The sequence below is a fragment of the Camelus dromedarius genome, chromosome 4 (genome assembly GCF_036321535.1).
Source record: "Camelus dromedarius isolate mCamDro1 chromosome 4, mCamDro1.pat, whole genome shotgun sequence".
NCBI lineage: Eukaryota > Metazoa > Chordata > Mammalia > Artiodactyla > Camelidae > Camelus > Camelus dromedarius.
This window is the reverse complement of record NC_087439.1, coordinates 61,792,891-61,814,472: the sequence shown is the minus strand read 5'-3', so window position 1 is coordinate 61,814,472 and position 21,582 is coordinate 61,792,891. Positions and strand designations below refer to the sequence as shown.

The 21,582-nt window shown below is 34.7% G+C and overlaps 1 protein-coding gene across 1 annotated transcript in view; it reads left to right on the top strand.

Moving 5' to 3' along the window:
• SPAG16 (sperm associated antigen 16) overlaps positions 1-21,582 on the top strand; it is a 774,014-nt gene that overhangs the window by 463,893 nt on the left and 288,539 nt on the right. Inside the window, exon 13 of the mRNA XM_031451824.2 lies at positions 8,081-8,207. Within this exon, the coding sequence (XP_031307684.1) occupies positions 8,081-8,207 (127 nt within the window). The remainder of the gene's footprint in view (positions 1-8,080; positions 8,208-21,582) is intronic.

The window sequence follows — 21,582 nt, the reverse complement described above, 5'->3', positions numbered from 1 at the left end:
TTCGTTTGGGAAACTTATGTGTGCTAGAATTGTGCATGGAAAACCACTCCCTATATCCCACCACCATAGCTGAACATGCTCTCAAATAATTAAATTGGGTTTTTATTGACAACAGACAAAGCCTGAGTATGAATTGTGAATGTGCCCAGTATTTTACTAATAGTGCATCTAATACGTAAGGACACACATTACTAGATTATGCATGTTCTGTTATGTGTATTTGTTAGATCTTCATTGTGATGAGACAGATATAATCATATTTATACTACTGTTGCATTTGTCTTAAAAACACTACCAAATTTTGCAAATAGCAGACTTTTTAGTTTTTTAACAAATTCTGAGTGTAAAAACAAACAAAAAACAAGGTAAAAGCAAAATTATAGGTTGAAATGCTTCAGTTAAAAAAATTTTTTTTCAGGTTTATTCCATTTAATAAACACAGCCATTTATTTATTTATTTGTTTGTTTGTTTGTTGTTTACATTTTTTATTGAGTTATAGTCATTTTACAATGTTGTATCAAATTCCAGTGTAGAGCACAATTTTTCAGTTATACATGAACATACATATATTCATTATCACATTTTTTTTTCACTGTGAGCTACCACAAGATCTTGTATATATTTTCCTGTGCTGTACAGTATAATCTTGTTTATCTATTCTACATTTTGAAATCCCAGTCTGTCCCTTCCCACCCCCCACCCCCTTGGCAACCACAAGTTTGTGTTTTATGTCTATGTGAGTGTTTCTGTTTTGTATTTATGTTCTGGGTTTTTTTTTTAGATTCCACATATGAGCAATCTCATATGGTATTTTTCTTTCTCTTTCTGTCTTACTTCACTTAGAATGACATTCTCCAGGAACATCCATGTTGCTGCAAATGGTGTTATGTTGTTGGTTTTGATGACTGTATAGTATTTCATTGTATAAATATACCACTTCTTCTTTATCCAGTCATCTGGTGATGGACATTTAGGCTGTTTCCATGTCTTGGCTATTGTAAATGGTGCTTCTATGAACATTGGGTTGCAGGTGTCTTTTTGAAGTAGGGTTCCTTCTGGATATATGCCCAGGAGCAGGATTCCTGGGTCATATGGTAAGTCTATTTCTAGTCTTTTAAGGACTCTCCATACTGTTTTGCACAGTGGCTGCACCAAACTGCATTCCCACCAGCAGTGTAGGAGGGTTCCCTTTTCTCCACAGCCTTTCCAGCAATAAATGCAACCTTTTAAAAACTTACCACTAATGAACTGCTTATAAATAGCAATGCTTAATTTTGTCACAGATGGAACTATATTTTAATGGTAGCTCATAGGATGTTATAAATACTGTTTATTAATATTTTGCTGATGCTGTTACTATCTTTTTTATGCAGTTATTTGTATTGCTTTATTTTCCCCCATGTGTTTTTCTGTTAAATCTTTTGTGGATTTTTGGTGTTTGTCTATTTGTTTATATTTCTTTTCCTTTTTAATTAAACATAAAAGACTTCCCAGCAGCTGTGTAATGCATGCTTTTGGAAAGCAGAACATATATATGTGAATGGTACAGCTATTCCAAATATTAGAGTCTTTGTCTAGCTATGAAGATGCATGTACTTGACCCATGCATGTTTGGGAGATGTACTTGATAAGAGAATAGGATTGCTATAAATATTCAATTATTCACAGAAATATGTATTATGAAGTATTTATTGTGTCCCACGTATCAGAAGAGTGAAGCCAGAAGGAAAAAGTGTTCTGGCAAGCCATATTTATTTTTGATTGTTTAGCCAAGGTAATATATACAAACAGTGAAACAGGCAGTTATTAAGTGTTCAATTAGATGGACTACTCTTTTCTTGTGTGTTAAATTTAGAGGGAAAAAAATATAAGACATGTTTTGTAATATATTAGAAAAGTATCAAAATCAATCATAATTTCTGAGTTCTGGACAAATGTATATACCTTTAAAACTGATGAAGGTACAGACCATTTCTATGCCCAGGAAAAATGTCCCTGTTCATCGAATAAAAGCCTGCTCCCCATAGCAAATGTCATCTGGTTCCTGTAACCATAATTTTATGTTCTGGAACTTCATATGAACTGAATCATGTAATATATAAGCATATTTGTCTGGATTTCATTCAGTGTTCTTGAGATTAAGTATATTGTTGTAATAATCAACGTTTTATTATTTTTAATTGCAATGTAATAAGAGTTAATATGGTACCACTTCATCTAATATGTAGGGACCTTAAAACAATGTAATTCTGGTTTGCCCCATCTTTGTGATTTTACTGTATTGGATTATACCTCTGTATCCTTAAAATAATGTCCAGTACAATGATGATATTTTTATTTTAGTCAGTTGTCTTTTAAAAATTAGAAAAAGGTGCCTTACATTTACCCATATATTTATCATTTCAGATGATGTCATTATTTTCTCTATAAAGACATTTCCATCTGGTGTCATTTCCATTCAGTCTGAATACCTTCTTTTCAGTATTTCTTGTGGGAAAGATCAGCTGGTGATGAATTTCTCAGCTTTCATTTATCTGAAAATTTGTTTCATCCTCCTTCCTGAAGGTATTTTTAACTGATTATTAGATTTTCAGCCCTTAAAAATGTTGTTCTGTTATATTCTGCCTGTTATTTCTGTTAAGGAGTCAGTTGTCATTTGCATCGTTGTCCCTTCCATGTTATGTTTCTTTCATTGATCATGACTTTCAGATCTTTGTTCTTTATTTTGCTTTTAGCAGTTCTACTATGATGCACTTAAGTGCGTTCTGTCTTTTATTAATCATGCTTGGATTCTGCTGAGTTTCTTGGATCTGCACACTGATATTTCTCATCAAATTGAGGAACATTTTAGCCATTACTTCCTCAGAAATGTCCTACCCCTTTTCTCTCCCCTCTTTCTCTTCATCCCCAGCCCAGAGACCCAATTATTCCTGTGTTAAGCCATGTGATATTTCCCCACTGATGTCTGAAGCTCTGTCCATTGTTTTTCAATATCTTTTTCCTCTGTTCTTCAGATTAGGTAAGTTCTATTGATCCTGCCAATGTTTTTTTCTGCAATTTCCAATCTGCTATTTTGCTCATGTAGTAAACTTTTAATTTCACACATCATACTTCTTCTTTTTTATAGTTTCCATTTATCTTCTGAGATTCTCTATTTGTACACCTATTATAACTGTTTCTTTAAATTCTTAAACATCCTTACAATTTATGGTCGAAGTCGAAGTCTTTGATTACCAACATTTGATTCGTCTTAGACTCTGTTTCCACTACTGAGCTTTTTCTTGATTGTATGTCACATTTTCTACATCTTCAGATGTGTAGTAATTTTTAAAATTATATGCTAGATGTTGTTAATAGCAAATTGTAGGGAATCTATATTAGGTGGTCTTTCTATAAAAGGCACTGAGTTCTAGCAATCAGTTTAATTATAGGCAGAACATGTTTGCCTTTTCAGGCTTAGTTTTGTTCTTTGTCAAGACAGCTCTACGTTGGTTGTGAACTTAATTCATATACCTGATCCTTACTCCTATGGTGGGGAATGTCTGTAGTCCCAATTAAAAGTCTAAAGTGCCCAGTGAGTTCCCTCTACTCTGGTTGGGATAAAGTCTAATGTCTCCCAACAGTGCCTCTGGGTATCGTCGTAGAACAGTCAGCCACATGGCAGGACATTTCTGCTAGGGCTTACGGAATGTTATTTTGTAGAAATGCCATTTAGACGTTGGCCAATGATTCATATCAAATCCCCACACAAACTACTGCCACTTTCCATACAGCTCCCTTTTCTCAGGTACCCTTCACTGCAAATTCCAGGCACATCAGCATCCCAGACTATTCTCACTACCCCTTGGCTCAGTGAGACTTTAAGCCTACTGGGTTCTACTATTATATTTGATAGCAGGGAAGTGCTTCCAGGTTAGGGAAGTCATGGAGCTCACAAATTTTTTTCCTTTGCTCAAGGATTCCCATCCTGTGCTGTGTTTAGTTCAATGCCAGAAAATAGTTGCCTTATATGATTTGTGTCATTTTATAGTTGCTTACTGTGGAAGGAGAAGTACCGTACTGGTTACTTTATCATGGTAGCACAAATCCTTACAAGGCATTTTTATTGTTAGATAAAGGAGATTAAAGGAGACTGCCAGAGGTGAGGCAGGTTGAAGGGGCAAGGGGTCAGAAGACTTCAGAGTTAATATAGAGCCTGTGACTTGAGGGGTTTTGCAACCAGCTACATCTATACTTTAAAATACAAAATTGAGGAGAGATGAACTTCACAAATCAAGCCAGTAACACACTCAGTAAGAAGTCTTTTTAGAAGATGACAAATCTGATTAGGAATTAGAGATAACCTAAAGTCCAGTTCTCTCTTTCTGCTGTTAACCTTTAGTAAGTAGCTGTCCCATAAAAAGATAAATCATAGTAAAATGAAACCAACCCAGAACTTATAATGAATTGCAAAAATTGAACAGTCAATGAATATAAACCAAATTCCACTGAATACAGTGCAAAAGAAATTACTAAAGTTACCAATAATTCAGACAAAAAGTCCTCTATATTTTCAGAGAAATTACAGAAATGCTATATTTCAAGTTGATTTTATATAATAAAATAGAACATCAGAAAAGCTAAAGTATTTTATTATGATTTTATAAGACACTAGATGCAGTGAAAAGCAGACTAAGAAATATTAGGAAAAAAATGAAGTAGAAAAAATAAAAAGATTTTTGATTACTCCCTCTACACACACACTCACACACCATTGAGAATGATAAAGAACAGGTGTGAAAAAGAAATTATATAGATAGGTAGATACAAGGATTAGAGAGAGTATTAAATGTAGAGGAAAATGAGACAAAATGAAACACAGCTGGTGTTCCTGGGGGGGGGAACAGTAAATGGAAGAGAAAAATATAAAAGATATAGTGGAAGAAACTTTATTAGAATAACAAAGGTCCAATATGGAAATTGCTATCAAGTCATGCCATTCTGAAATTTCTAAACTTCAGTGTTTGCAAAAGAATCGCTAGGGCTATGAACGTAAAAAGCAAATCACCCACAAAGGAAGTTAGCCTGGGAATGGAGGAGAGATTAGACTGGCCTCAGACTTTGCCCCTGGTACGAGACAGTGAAATATTTCTCCCAAACATCTGAGGAGAACTGGTGACCCAAGATATTACAGCCATTTAAAATTATTCTTGAAGTACTGAGTTATCAAGAAAATATATAAAAATATGTGTTCAGAGGATTAATTTAAAGAGGTATTAATTGAAAACTAGAAGGATGTGGGCACTAAGCAACTCTGGGATTTGTGATTACTGCTCATACATGTGTTATGATTTTTGACTTTGTAAGATTAACAATATGGTTTCAAAAAATTGGTAGCAGATTAAAAATATGGGAGGGATTATAATGTGTTTACTTCCTTTTTATACTTTTTATATTTGAAAATATGATTAAAATAATATACTTAATTTTAATATTTTTCTTAATATGAGGATGTCTTTTAGAGAACGATATCTGATATTAATAATAAGATATTGACTTTCAGCAATGCCTTTAATTCTGCTTGTTTTGTTTCATGGTTAAATCTTACATAATTTAATAATTTACTACATTATATATGTATAATTCTCATTTTTCTATGAAATCACTGTCTCTCTCACTTCCTCTTTCTCTTTATCTCTGTCCATAGAGGTATATCTGGAGAAATTACTCCAAAAGTTAAAGATAATTATTTCAATACAATGGGTTTTGGACTATACTACCTTCAAAAAAATGTTTTGTACTTAAATTTTGACAAACGTTAGAACACAGCCAGTAAAATTTGTACATAAAACTGTAATTCTTTAAAAATAAAAGAAAATAATTTATCCTGTAAGTTTTAGCACCTACCTCAAAAATAATGTCATAAATAAAATCTGAGCATACTTATAATTATTTTTGAAGGTTGAGGTATTAAATATTTTAGGCTTCAAAACCATATGGTCTCTCATAACTATGCAGTTCTTCTATTGTAATGGGAAAACAGCAATAGACATGTGTAAACAAATTGACATGTTCCAATAAATCATTATTTGCAAAAATAAACAGCCAGCCCATGGGCCATGGTTTGTTGACCCCTGATATATATTGACATTTCATCAACTTCAATGATCAAAATATTGTCAACCTCTCTCAGATACACTGAGATAAAGAAACTGATACAAAATGGCCCTAATTAATGAATGTATTGATTTTATTTCCTTGTACTTGATATTAATTACTACAATACGTAACTTTGATATGAAAAGCTTCAATCAAGGGGATTGCCACTGATTAACTTATATACATCTCCATATACAGATAAATCTTAATATCTTTTGACTTCTCAAAAATGCTAACATTTAAGTAAGGAGGAACAAACTTTGCTCCTAACAGTTCTTAGATGCTGTGCTTAGTTTGACTTTTTCCCTTCCCTTTCACATTTATAACCTTGGTCAGAAATCCCAGAGTGTAGGGGCTAGATTGGATCTCTCGGTGCATCAAATTAAGTGATCTCATTTTCATAAGAAGGAACCTTACCCACTGAGATGAATAACTTCTCCATGGTAACCCTGCTAGTTCTTGTTAAAGGTAGGACTCAAAGCCAGTCTCCCAGCTCCCGTTGCAGGGTTTTCCCACTTCTCACTGTCACATACGGCCTGGCTTAAGCCAGAAAGCAATCACTTGATCAGAACTGAACTCACTGGTTATCGTATTAGAAATGTACTTATCTTGACTCCTCTGTTCTTAATATTATTAGTTCTTAGTATTATTAGTTATTCCTGCTTCTCTTTCTCTATTTTTAAAGTAGGTTTGTGAATAAAATTAATTAAAAGTCATCAACAACACAGAAACAGACTCACAGACAGTAAACAATTTTAGGGTTCCTGGAGAAAATGGGGCAGAAAGGGATAAATTTGGGAGTTTGAGATTTGCAAAGGTTAACCACTATATATAAAAATAGGTAAAAAACAAATTTCTGTATAGCACAGGGAACTATATTCAATATCTTGTAGTAACTTTTAATGAAAAAGAATATGAAAACAAATATATATATATATATATGCATGACTGGGACATTTTGCTGTACACCAGAAATTGACACATTGTAACTAACTATACTTCAATTAAAAAATAAAAACAAAAAAACCTAAATAAAACAAAGCAAAAGGCAATCAAACATTACAAATGAGAAGATATACTTCTCTGTGTATATATCCTGCTTCATTAAGAAACACTTCTCTCATAAAATGACAAAAGGCAAAACTGTGGTTGCTTCTCCTTCTTAGTTATTTCTAATCATTTAGCCCAATGAGTCTCAGACATTAGCATGTGTCAGAATCACCTCGAGAGCTTGTTAAACCACAGATTGTTGGGCCCCAGCCCCAGGGTCTCTGATTCAGTGAGTTTAAGACAGGCCTGATTTGTATTTCTGAAATGTTCCCCAGGGCTACTGATGCTGCTGGTCCTGGTAAAACACTTTGAGAACCACTGGTTTAGATTCTCATCCCTAAATGCAAATTATAACCACCAGAGGAGACATTAATTCATAGTCTTGCTCAGGCTCCATCTCAAACCAAGTGAAATAGAATGTCTGGGACTTGAGGCTGAGAATGTGCTAAAAGCATCTCAGGTGATTCTAATATGCAGCTTCGGTTGAGGAGGGGGAAAAAAACAGAAACTGAACAACTTAAAGAAGTTTATCTGGCCTTAACATGAGTGCTTTCTCAGCATATTCCTTTATTAGATGGGGACAATTTTTAAGTAGTCATTTCATAGTAAGGCATAAATGAGATAGTATAAAGATGGCTTTATCAACTGATTTTATAAATTGAAGGTATTTTAAATTTAGTCAATTTTATGCCACGAATTCTATAAAGTGGTTAGAATATAAAGTGATTGTAGAATTTTCCTTATAAAATGTTCTTGTACATTTTAGCCATTTATAAAACTACTTTATGCCTCAAATACTTAAACTATCTTTATTAGCATTGCACAGATAGCGTTAGAAACATATAGGTGCTACCTCCTAAAACTTTTAACTCTTAATTTTTCTCTATACAGTGAAAGATGCAGATATACTTTGTATGGACATACAGATTCTGTGAACAGCATTGAGTTTTTTCCTTACTCCAACATTCTTCTCACGGGTTCTGCAGATAAGACCCTGTCCGTATGGGATGCAAGAACGGTAAGCAAATCAACACTTTTTCCTGATTTCGATAAGTTGTCACTCTTAGTCACTTTTCAGGTACTAGGTACAACTTATAAAGCAATTGTACAGGGCCATGTAGGGTAAGGGGATGGTAATAGGTTTCTGTTTACAAGATCTTGTCTATGTGCTTTTCTTGTCTATGTACTACTCTGCCTCCTAAATGTAGGGACTATAAAAATAATGTAATTACTTTATTAAACATTAATGCAACAATTATTCATTGAGGTAGAAACTCTGCTGGTAACAATAACTATTACAGGGAAACACATAGTGCCTCTACTAAGGACTTTGTAGCTTGGAAAGGAAGGAGAAATGAGACTCTTTTAATGCAAAGAGATATGTATCAAAATGGAAAAATACATAAGACACTGGGGAAAAGCAAGGAGAACCCTCATCTGTCTAGAAGAGTGTGGATGGTTTCTAAGAGGAGCTGTGCTTGAGCTGAAATTTGGAGGGTATCCCAGGTAACCTCAAGAAGGGTGGATTCTAGGAAAGAGCAGTGCATGTACAAAGCCATAGAAGTGTGAGGCTAGGAAGGTGGACCCGGGAGTAACAATGTGTATGAATAGAGCTAAAGGAAGAAGACACAGAAGACAAGCAAGAGTATCAGATAGATAAGGGCAGGATCAGGAAGCTTGACTGAAATTTTATAGTGTTTCAGAGGGAATCTGTTGAAGGAGGTTAAGCAAACAAGGTAACATGATGGGATTTGCCTTTTAGAAAGGTTAGCTTGATAGTAGAGTAAGGGAGTCGGTCTGACTGAGGGGGCTAGTGCACCAGGCTGTGAGAGGATGAGAATGTGAACTAGGATATGGTCTGTGAGAATAAAAAGGAAAGGATGGATTCAAATAAGGGGTTTAACTCTCAAAATTTGGAGATTGATTAGAGATGGAGGTTATGAGAGGAGAAAAGATTTAAAGTGACCAACTGTCCCAGTTCATCTAGGACTGAGAGTTTTTCTGGGTTCCAGGGTTTTCAGTGCTAAAACTAGATAATCCTGGATTACTGTGGCTTCAGAAGTGAATTTGACGTGCAGAAATAGAGATAGCATGCGGGGAGTACATTTTCAAAGAGTTTGGCTGGGAAGAGGAAGAGGAGAAAAGGCTGTATCTCTAGGATCAAATAACGGGCCCTCCATGTTCAGATAGGAGACAGCATGTTTATTTGCTTAGAGGTAAGAGCAGGGGAAGAGGGACTGAAGATCAGGAAAGAGAAGAGGTTAACACAGCTAACTGAGCACACACTTTAGTAACCCGAGGAATGCCAAGATATGCAAAATAGGGTCTCCATATTTGTTCTTAGCGAACTTTGATGGGGATTATCAAGGAAACTAGGACCCTAGGAGACTACAAAAAGAAATAAATATCCATAGTTTCTGGTTCTTGGGTCTAGAGAAATGCACCTTGTAATTTTTCCCATTGATCCTCCCATGACTGACATCAGTAAAGGAATATTGTGGTGAATGTACAGATGGTTTGAACAGGGTCCCAAATTCAACATGGGACACCTATTTAGTCCTCTGAGACAAACTGATTTAGGATAAGTAGAGAATAAGGAGTTCTTAGGTTCACATATTATAGAAAAAAGCTAATGTTGGAGTTACAAATGCCTTAGACTTTCTGAGGAAGCAGCAGTGTATCAGACATGAATTAAGACTAAAATCAGAATGATTTTTTGTTGGGTAAAAAAGTCCCACAACCTCCTTCTTGCTTTAAAATAGCTTAGACCCTGGTGCAGCAGAGTTCATTCCTGCTAATGGAGCATCAGTGGAAAAACAAGGTTTTCAGCGCATTAAGTGGGTATAAAAGCAATTGGTAAAGGAAGGCCCACAGAGAAAATATTAATTTAGCAGTGACCTACATTTTATGCTCATTTTCTTTTGATTTCAGATTGTTTTTCCTCTCTCTCTCAGAATGTTGTAACTGAATGTTCTCAGAAAGCATGTCTCTTATTTATTTTCTCTCCTGTGAAAAACTGAAGCACTAATGCTTGGAAGTAAAACTGCTCTTATTAAGAGAAGTTGCCTCTCATGTGTCTGCCTTAAATGCATAGAGTTGTTTATTGACGGTGACCTTCCTACCTGATGTTGGAAACTTTGTATTCTAGTCTTATTTCCAGTGGTCTTTCTGAGAACAGGAGAAAGGGATTCAGCACAGCACCGGGCCTTTAGCATACTGCAGATAGCATTTGAATTGAATGTATGTCCATAAAAAGGTGGTATTTCTTTAATCAATATAAACATTTAAAATTGGTTAAAGGCAAATTAAAATTAATATTATTAATATTTTTATTGAATTTTTATTATTACTATGCATGCTAGCTTTATATTCATTAATGCTAGGGAAAAGACTCTAAAATATTTTGGTATAAAGGAAATGTTATTCATAATTAATGGTAAATACATCAATGATTAGAAATAAAATTTACATAGTTTCTTTTCAAATATTTTCAAACCAGATGGTAAAAAATATATATTTAAGTTGGTATCTATATAAAGTAGAATTAACATGTAAAATAAAGATAAATTCATTTAATTTAGGTTATTAATTGTTAGACAAAGGTTTTTTACTAAATATTGTTATAAAATTCTGCAAATAATATATGACAACAACTCTAGAATTAAACAGAATCATTTTACTTAAGTTGTATTAGGCAATTCTGGTGAGTTTGTTTCAGATCTACTTCATTTATTTAAAACAAAACAAAAACCTAGGAATAGCCATATTTTAAAAAATTCTTATTTTATGCATAATTTTAAAAGGGTACATGTTGTCTGTTGTTTATATATTAAATTATTAGCTGTTTTATATAACAATGAGTTGTGATGGAGTTAAAAATAAATTTATTTTTGTAGTTAAATATTATATTGAAAAAAGTAACCAGGATATCTATAGTTTTTTTCTGTATAGTAGTAAGAACATTCTGATATAGATATTATTAGATTTGTAACATCAACTGCATCTGTAATATTCCAGTATTCTTCCTCTTTATAACTTTTATATCATGTTAATTCCTTGATGAATGGTAAACTGTCAAGTTATACTGAAATTCTGAACATAAAATGAGAGGAATGACTTCCTTCTCTTCTTAGTAAAGCAAAAGCAGAACATTATGCCACTTCAGTGTGATCAATTAGTATTGAGACATTTTGTAAAATATTTTTTGATGAAACATGAAGATGACCAGTGGATTATATTCCTATAAATTAGTTTTAAACCTCTTTCTCCCATTCTCAAACATACACTAGTTTTGAATCATTAACCTAATCTAACAGTTTATTGTCAGGAATAATGAACGTGGAGACCTCTAAGTCAATTGGACAGATCTGCTCTGAATTTTGTGGGAGACAAGGAAAGGAATATATATCTTTATAATTACCAAATGGAGGCTGTGAAATACCTTTCAGTTTGGAAATTCATGAAATTGCTCTGTTTTATAGGACTACATGCAGAGTATTTTTCCTCAAAGTTATGCAACAGTAAAATTATTTTATGAAAACTGAAAAATGAGATTGTAATATTGCCAGAAAATGATGTATAATGTAGTACATTTAATGAAAATGTATGATGCTCTTTCAAAAAGCAACATGAAAAGTTCAACTATACATTAGTAATTTAGAAGCTCATTTAAAAACATTCAATGAGATTATTAGTCATTCACAAGTCCAGTGAAAATAGTAAGGCTTTAGAATTTTGGGGGGAAAAAAAAAAGAAGGTGCTTACTGTACAGTAAAACATAGAATAGAATGAGTAATAAACTTGTGAGTTGTTCAGAGCTGGGCTGGTGACAGTCACGGTTGCTGACATTTTGTCTCTTATGATGAATCAGACACACAGAGTTCACAGCCTGGGCTGCCTTTGGTGGTCCTGCCTTGCTCCCTAGACTAACTGCAGGCATCCCGTGTTGTCCCGACTTAGCTGTAGCCAAGATCCAGTAGTTGGTCACTATGAGTTCTTATAAAGTGAAAAAATTAAGAACTCACCAGATAAGTTACTCTTGGGTCCTGTGTGGTGCCTAAACCCATGGTCAGCTCTACAGTTCAGCCTGCACCTTGCAGAGAGAGGGCTGTTGGATTCCTCAGCTGGATCTGGGGAACTCTCAAAGGAGCCTCATGTTATTCAGAAACCAGAATGTGGGAGCAAAGGCAAAGCTTGTACCTTCTCTTTCTAAGTTTTATTCCTCAGCCGCATTCAACTTAGTAATATTCACTAAAGATCTTTGTGCCAGGCAATATCCTGGGTTCTGAACTGTTAAGTATGACAGAGTCCCTGCCCTCAATGAGCATGTAGTCTATTAGGGAGCAGACATAAAGATAAATTATCTTAAAATAATGTAGTAGTTGATATATACTCAATATAAACTCAATATAACTATAACTTTGGCTTTTTGTGCCAAAGCTCACTATTCCAAGAAGTGATCTCGTGAACAACATTTATTGAATACCTACCACGTGCTATCACTTTACCTGTAATAGCTACGTAACACATAATGGAATTGTCGTTGTTATCTGTATTAGTAACTGAAATAACAGAGGCTTCAACCTCAATTCTATATTGTTATGATACCTCTAATCGCAGTTGGTTCTCACGGGAAATTAGAATATTGTTAAAATGGCACTTCTGTAAGAAAAGATGATTCACTGTGCTTACATTTTCAGAAATACTGGCTTAATGCTGTAATTCAGTGCTTCACAAGTCAGATCTATGCTTGGTTTTAGCAACTATCAGAGCTACAAATGACCCCTCAGGAAGACACAAAACTCTGAAGAAAAAACAGTGCGTCATGGTCTGTAGCTATCAATTTGGATACTGGGTTTTCAGATTCATCCAATTAATGCAAAGGCATTTTCGTTAAAATTTTGTTAGGCATTTCTCTCACCCTGAGGTTGATCATTTGGTCTTGTAAACTAACTAGAAGTTATCAAATATTTTAAAACCAAGTAGGAAATTCTGTTCCTACATTTTTTTAAAGAATTTAGCTCAAGAGCTTTGAAAGGTGATTGCCCTTAGGTAGATTTGGCAGGGGAAACATTTCCAAACAATTGCTATCAAATGCTCCTTACAGCAAGTTTCTTTTGCAAATGATTCCTTTTTTGTTGACTATGAAAACGTCACCTTTACTTTGATGGGATGATTAACTGTATTACTGTTTTTAAAAGTATCTTCTTTATAGCACACAGTTGACAAATGCTTGTCATCACACAGAGGGTCAACAGACTAGGGATAGTTGGGTTTTAGGGGGGAAAGCATATAACTCATCTTTAAGGTCAACTTAAAAATGCTTTGCTAAATAAAACAGTGAAATTCTGTGAGAGTATGAATTATTTTCTTAGTCACTCCCCAATTTATTACAAAAGATGATGAAGATTCTAATCATCAAAGGACTTATTTGAATAAAATTAACCAACTTAAAAATACCCAAAGTGTTCTAAACTGCAGTAACGTATTGCAGTTACACAAGGAAAACTTCACGGCATTGTTTTCCATCTATTGTGATGCACCTTACTCTGGAGACCTCAATTCGAAGACCTTAATGTGTATTACACAAATCCTATGCAAATCTTACTGCTCTCTCATTAAATAAATGCCAGCTTCCATCAGTTATTAAACACACTTTACCCTAACCATGTGAAATTAGCCGATATGTGCAATGATCATTTCCTTTGTTGTTGTTGTTGTTATTATTTTTAGCTAACTGACCTCTTCCTGCCTTCCAATAGAGAGTTTACTGCTATTCTTAAAGACTTACTTACCGTTCCCTAAAATGTTCCTCATGTTTGGCCCTCTAGATTAGGTACCCCAAGAAGCAACCAAGAAATTTATACCACAAAAAAATTTTGCCATTTTTTTTGGATAAAGTACTTAAAATGTTGAACTTGACAAATGAGGCATTTTTCCCACAAAAAGACAAACCTTACCAAGTTGCTGACTTTTTGTGTAATAAGTAGTGGCTTTGGTAATGTGGTACAAGCAGATATGTTTGAAAAATAAATGTATTTAATTGTATTTCTATAGAATTCTTGGCTTAAATCCTATATTACCTTGTATTTGTGTCAGACAGTGTACAGCACAGTAATAGCACACAGCCGTTCTGCCTGGAATCAAACCCAAATTCTGCTGCTTATTAACAGTGTGGCCTTGGTCATCATTGCTTTAAATCTGTGTACCTCAGTTTCTTCATTTGTAAAATGTAGATGGGATAGTCTCTATCACATAAAGGTCAAATGAAGATTAAATGATTAATCATATGAAGTGCTTAGGAAATTGGTGGATACATATAAGAACTTAATATATTTTATATATACTTGTAGCAGCTATCATATCATAGTTTTTTCCTACTAATACTTCTCTATCATGAATCTCTGAGCTTTGTCCTCTGCTTTCACAATGTAAGTGTTCAATATTGAAGGACGGAAAAAAGGGAGGGAGGCAGGGAGGGAGAGACCAAAGATCAGATGTTTTACTCTTTATGTAAAAGAAGCATTTTATCTGAAAAATCCACTCTTTTCTAAAAATTAAAAATAAGCATTAAAAAATAATAAAATAATCATATAGTAAATAAATCAATTTAATACATGGTTTCAAAAAATTGCTATAAGAAGAATGAAGGAGGCCAGCAGTGGGAAGATTAGATTTTTGTATCTGGTTATCAAGCTTTGAAAAAAGTCATACTTCAATAATGAAAATAAGGGTTAATAATCACTGTCTATTTCTAACTGAAACATATGGATTAGTTTCATGAGATTATTTCAATTCTATAAGAATTAGGAATAATGCCTGCAGTTCATTTAAATTAAATCCAATAAACATACAAAGTTGTGGTGGAAGAGGGTATAAAAGTAAGCAAAATCCCTAATCAGTTGTTTAGGGTAACCTAAATATTCCTGAGAAGATAGTTCTTTATCTTGTCATAGTTAAGACACTACTTTGCACTGTCTTTTATGTTGAATTGTCTGGATTTGGTTGAATTCTAGGATTAGCAGGAACAATCCAAAAGAAAACTGTTAGGTGTTAACAACTCATCCTTTGAATAAAAAGAATATAGCCTAAATATTCTCAAAAATGTTTTTCCATGTGTTTGTGCAGTTTTTATTTCATGGCTAAAATGGGTTATTTGTATCAATTTGGAAGTATTTATATTATTAGGAAAGAAAGAAGCATCTAGGAAGGTACGAAATTTAAGTATAGTAGATATAGACAATTCAGGTCCTCTTAGGTTCTTTAATAATAGCTGTAATAAAAATAGCAAGCATTTATTGTGTCAGGCACTTTAGACACATGGTTATATTTAATCATCACAGAAACATTGCGAGTTAGAGACTGTTTTGACCATATTATAGCTAAAAAGCTGAGGACTTTGAAATCAGATAGATTGGAGTTTGAATTCCAGGTTCTGTCACTTACTGATTTTGTGTAGTAAGGCACAATAGTTAACACCTGTAAAGTTCAGCATTCTCTTTTTAAAATAGAAATAATAATTAAATTACCGTGTTAGCACTTGGAATATGTATTTGGAGGTCAAAAAAAATGGTTATTTTTTCCTATATTGGTAGCTGTGAATGCTAGTGGCAGGTCTTCTCATGATTTGTGGTTCTGTCTCTTTGGTTGATGGGTTAAATGATGCTTAATGAAATTGAACAATTCCATTACAGATTGCTTCACCCAGTGTTTTGTCTGTTGCTGTCGCTTTCAAGAACTCAGTGGCTGTAATTCATTGCATCAAGTTCTAATTCCACTGTCTGGATAGTGTTTATTTGACCTATCTTGTCTGTAGGCTTCTAATTTCAGTTGAACATATGGAAATTACTTAGGAATAATCTTGTCACTTGTTATTTATTCTTTTATACATTGAACCCATTAAAGCTTCAGTACTGAGGGCTTGGCTGTACTTCAAGATGGTCTTAACTTTGAATTCATTGTAGTGCTACATGTTAATTATAATTTTTAGGTACCAGTGGTGAAACTAGAAATTAAAGGCAGCATTTTTGGCAAGTGTTTCTGGCATCCTACTGTGGTTGTGATCGGTCTAAGGTAAAACTACACCTGCTGTTATGTAGATCTACAGCATCAGAAAATTATTAACAATTAATTAAAGTGCATTTTTAATGAATAATCATGAATGCTCTATATAATCATTTTAACCATTAAGTATACTCAAGGCTTTCATTTAATAAAGAAAATACTAAAAAAAAAAAAAAAAAAGAAAAGAATAAAGACAAACTGCCTTGTATACCCCTCTTTACTCATCAGTCCACAAATTACCTGGATTCTTAGTAAATTGAAATAAATCCAGACGTATTAGTTTGTGGCAGTTACATGTTCTATATTTAAAGGCAAAAGTCTCAAATGTAGTTGTACAAAAAGATGAAATTATGATTTTCTATAAAAGATACGTTGAAATGGCCATTTGTTTTTTATTTGACTACGTGGCATCCAAGAAATAATTTCTTTTGAGGGGAAACTGATAATGCATGAAACTTGGTGGGAGACAGGGATAAAGAGGTCTGGGTTTTTTTGTGTTTGTTTTTGTTTATTTTGTGGTTTCTAGGAAGTTAGTATATATGTATGCCAACCTAGAACTTTGAATTTGGAGAGAGTAATACAAAGACAGGATCAGGTAGGAAATTGTAGTTGCAGCTTTGTTGAGAGTCCACATTTACCAACAACAGTGTCCTGACCAGACTCCCTATCAGGTACTTGACAATGTTTATTGTTACTTAGTTCCCTTTGGTTCTTGCGCTTTTTCCTCAAACCTTAAAATTTTTGTCTTTATTTTTTTTTGTGAGGCAGATAGTTAACAAAGTAAGTTTCTGTTGCTTACATTCATGAATACTGAAGAATACATACATCAAAACTGAAACAGTACAAAATAAAGATGGTCTGTTAGATACCGAGTGAATGCAATGGAAACGCAACAGTAATCAACAGTAACAAGGGAACCTGTGAACTGGGGTATTTATGAAGACCTGAGAACCAAAGGAAAATCCTTAATACATAAATATGTGTATGCGTGTGTTTTCATCCTAAAAGAGTAACAAATTACTAAAATAACAATAAGGAATTTATTTCATGATAAAAATTTTTGAGCAACAATCAAAAATGTACTTAGAAGGAGTCATAGTCTTAAATGCTTTCATTACTGCTCAAGAAAGCCTAAAAATAAATTGCTACTTTACAGTATTTGGGATAAAACAATAAAATTAACTAAAATAGAAGAAAATAGAAAACAATATTAAAGCATAATTTAATGGGGAAAGAGAAAGTAGAAAATTTTGACATGAAAACTATTTCTTTAGAAAAGCCAATAACAAACCATACTTAGACCTGCTGTGTCTTTAGTTCACTATTATTTATTATCTTCTTATAGTTTATACCATTTCAACACTGTGCAGCTGTGTTTATGTATATGTGTGTGTGTTTAAGACAAATAGACTGACAGTTACTTTTTGAGCAAAGATAGGTTTATTTGGGATCAACAGAGAATTGCAGTTTGGGGTCTGCAAGCATTCCTTGCACAGCACGGGAAAGAGAATGCTTTCATAGAGGGGAAAGGAATTGGGAGGGTGATAGTAAACAGAGTCCATGGCCTTTCATTGGCTGAGTCGTTGCCAGGAAAGGAGAGCAGTCTTTCGTCATCTTGTGGGGCTCTGCTGTTGTCACAGGGTATGAGAGCTCCCCCATTTTGGTCTCCCAACTATATTTAATTGAGAGTTCTGTTACTATATTTTTACATTTCCCCATTTTAATCAAGAGCTTTCTCTGAAAGCATTGCTGATCAAGAGTCAGATTTACCAGTTTCAGAGGTTTTTTTGTGTTTTGTTTTTTTTTTTTTTGGTCCCTAAATGCCAGGAAAGACCTTTCCTGTGTGTATTGTCCCACATTGGAAGGAAAGTATACATATTGGAAACCTGTGGATGTCACATTTGAGTAACAAAGGCAGGTAGGAGGGAGAACTCTCAAGCACTTTGAATATAAAGTCCATATATTATCAAGATTATAGACACTGGAGATCATCTGAAACATTATCTCATCATCAGAGGTTTGGCAACAAAATTCTTATAGGCCTGGTCCAGATGTCTTGGGAAAGCTGTCTCATCAGATGTAGTCTGCTTTAATTCCAGGAAATCTTTTCTTTCTGGTCACCAAATTATGTGCATTTCCAGTCAGGGTTCAGTGCTTTCCTTGGGTGAGTCATGTGAATCCAAAAGTTTATTCCTTGAAGTTTGGTGGTAGAAGGGTTTGTTAGTAGTATCTAATAAGAGCCTTTCCAGTGAGGTTGAAGAAAGTTTTTCTGGAGGTACCTTTTCTGATAGATGAAATCTCCAGGTTGCAAAGTGTGATGCTTAATGTCTTCATCTCCTGAGAGTGTACAGTAAAGAGAGTGCTCTGGTAAACCACGGTTATTTTTTAATAGAAGCAATTAGGCCTTTGTAATTTTAGAGTGTCTCTCCTTTTATCAGTTGTGAGTCGAAAGAGGCAGAAACCAAGTGCATTGGATGTCCTGTGACTATCTCAAAGGGTGAAAGTTTATGAGTTCCAGAAGGGGTGGATCTACGATTTAAAAGAATCAACAGCTATGCTTTTGGCCAAGGCATTTAGAGGACCTCTACAAACTTTGCCAACTGAATATTAATAATGCAGGTAATGCATTTCACTGAGCCAGAAGATTAAGGGCAGTAAGCGCAGTGAGAATGCTGTAAAACAGACAGTACAGACTTGCTGAAGTACCTGACCAGTAAGAGGGGGTCCTCAATCACTGTGAAGTTCAAGGAAAGTTTCAGGTAGGAACAGTCTTTTCCAAAATTACTTGAGCCACAAAAGAGTCAGTAGCCTATCTGCAAAGGAAGGCTTAAGTCCAGTGTGAAAACACAGAATTTTATATCCAGAAACAGAGGAAATTTGTATGAAATTCATTTGCCAGACTTCTGCTGGTCCATTAGGCAGTTAAAATGTCTAGGGAATGTACAAACAGGCTTCCCTGGGTTGCATTTTGGACAACTGTATAGGTACTTTCTGTGGCATTGTTAATGTTTTCCCACCAATACTGATGTATGAATATCATTTGTCAGTAGACCAATGGTGTAATGCTTGTACAGTGATGAAGGAGTGGGAATTTTCAGAGTCCCTGGTAGGACTAGGTTGTTATTTGGTCTAAACCAGAACTTTCTCTTTTTATCAAACCAACAGTTTTTGAATTTGCAGTTTTTTTTTTCCTTTTCTGAAGCCAACTGTTGGGCTTCTCTAGTCAGTTTTTCTAAGTTACCATTAGGTAAAATATTCTGTCAGACTATGACAGGGTTTTGGCTGCTGTTGGTCCCTTTAAGGGCAGCATTCTTTGCTGAAATGTCAGCCAGATGATTTCCCTTAGCTTCCAGAGAGTTAAGGTTAGAATGTACCTGAATCTTAGTAATAGCTAAAACGGCAAGTAAAAGTATTATATCCAAAAATTCTTGAACATAGGAGCCATTTTCAATTTTATTTCTGCTGGAAGTAAGGAAGCCACATTGCTTCTACAACATTCCAAAATCATGAGCCACTCTGAAGGCACATCCACTATCAGTATGAATATTGGCAGTCTTGCCTTTGCCTCCAGTACAAGCCCCTGTAGAAGCATTATAATTAAGCCTGTTGGGCTGAAGTAGCCATAGGTAAAGATGCTGCCCCAATAACATCAAAAGGAGTTGTAATAGCATACCCAGCGTAGTGTTTGCTGTTGTCACCTTTTAAATAAGAACATCATGGATCTTGGAGTTACAGCCTGACCACAAGTCGCTGAGGGAGAAAGACAAGATGGTGGCGCCAGAGACAAAAAAGCCAAGGTAGAGGAACCTGAGGTTTCAGGAGCCATTTTATTTTTCTTTAGTTTTTTGTTTGCCTCAGTTAACCTTAAAATTTTGTTTTGCAGAGAGGCAATTTTAGGGTCCTGCTAATGTTTGGAAGGCTGAAAATATCAATTTGAAATAGGCACCCCATTCAGTTCTGGAAATTTGGGGGGGCTATTTTAGTCCAATTCGGTGTTTAGAAAATTAAGTTTGGGGATTTTAAAAGTTACCCATAATGAACATTGATAACCTAAGTTGCCTTTGGTCTTGTTGGTCCATTGAATTAGAAATGTGCATGAGGGAAAACTGAGGTTTTTAAACATGGAATCAGCTGAAGTCCTTGTAGGGGTGGTGCCCTCAACATACTCAGATAACTGAGATACTATTTCTTAGAGATTTTTCTCTAAAGTGAAAGAACCATTTGGAAACAGATTAAACAGCATGCAGCTCAAACAGATCAATTCAAACAGCTTGCAACTCAAACAGCTTGCAGACCTAATATCAACCAGTTCTAAGGTAACAGCTTGGTCCTGGAGGAGCTAGGCTGAGGCTTCTCAGACAATTCTCATAGAAGAGCTTTTTTTCCAAAGGAATGGGCCGAAGGCTGAAAATTGACAAAATTTTAATAAAACAACCCCTGTTTCCCAAAGGAATAGGCCAAAAGCTTCTCAGCCAGTTTCATTTGAAACAGTCTGATCTCAAAAACAGACCAAAGTATCAAACAAGTCCAGGCATACAGAACAGGTCTGCAAACAGAAAGAATGACAGCTTAAAATAGATCCCAAATAAAGCCTGAGGAGCTTCAAATGCAAAGAGAGTGAAAACTTGGATCAAGAAGAAACATGTATCTTCAAATTCCAGGTTCAGGGAGGAGAGCAGTGAGCAACGAAGACTCAGTTGTGGGTACTGCACCTATTGCTCCTCAGCCCTGGAGACGTTGGGGATCTTCTGTGGTCTCCATATGGGCCGCCAGAATGCTGGCTTAAAACAATAGACTGCCAGTTATTTCTCCAGCAAAGATGTATTTAGCAGAGAATGCAATTCAGGGCCTACAGCCATAAAAACTGTGTGCAAGTTTACGCAAAGCAAGAAAAGGAGAACCCTTTTATAGGGAGGAAAAGGAGGGTGGGAGGGCCACAGAAGACAGAAAGTCCATGGCATTTCATGGGCTAAGTTCTTGTCAGGAAAGAAGAGGAGTCTTTCTTCTTCCTGTTGGGCTTTGCTGTCTCTTCAGGGAGTGAGAGCTTCCCCTTCTGGTCTTCTGATTCTATTTAATTGAGGTTTCTGTTTATTAATTTTTTACAATAGAGATAGAAAAATCTTATTTTTAATAATTTATTTAGGAAATGCCAAACAAGTACCAATTCAGAGTTTTAGAATGAATTGAATTATCATAAAGATAGCCCAATAAAATTTAATTTTAAAAAATTAGTAGTTTTCCTCTCTACTGTCAAAAGTTAAAAATGCAAATGAACAGCATCAGCAAAAAATGTACTATGTAAACAAAAATGTTTAATATATAAGAATAAA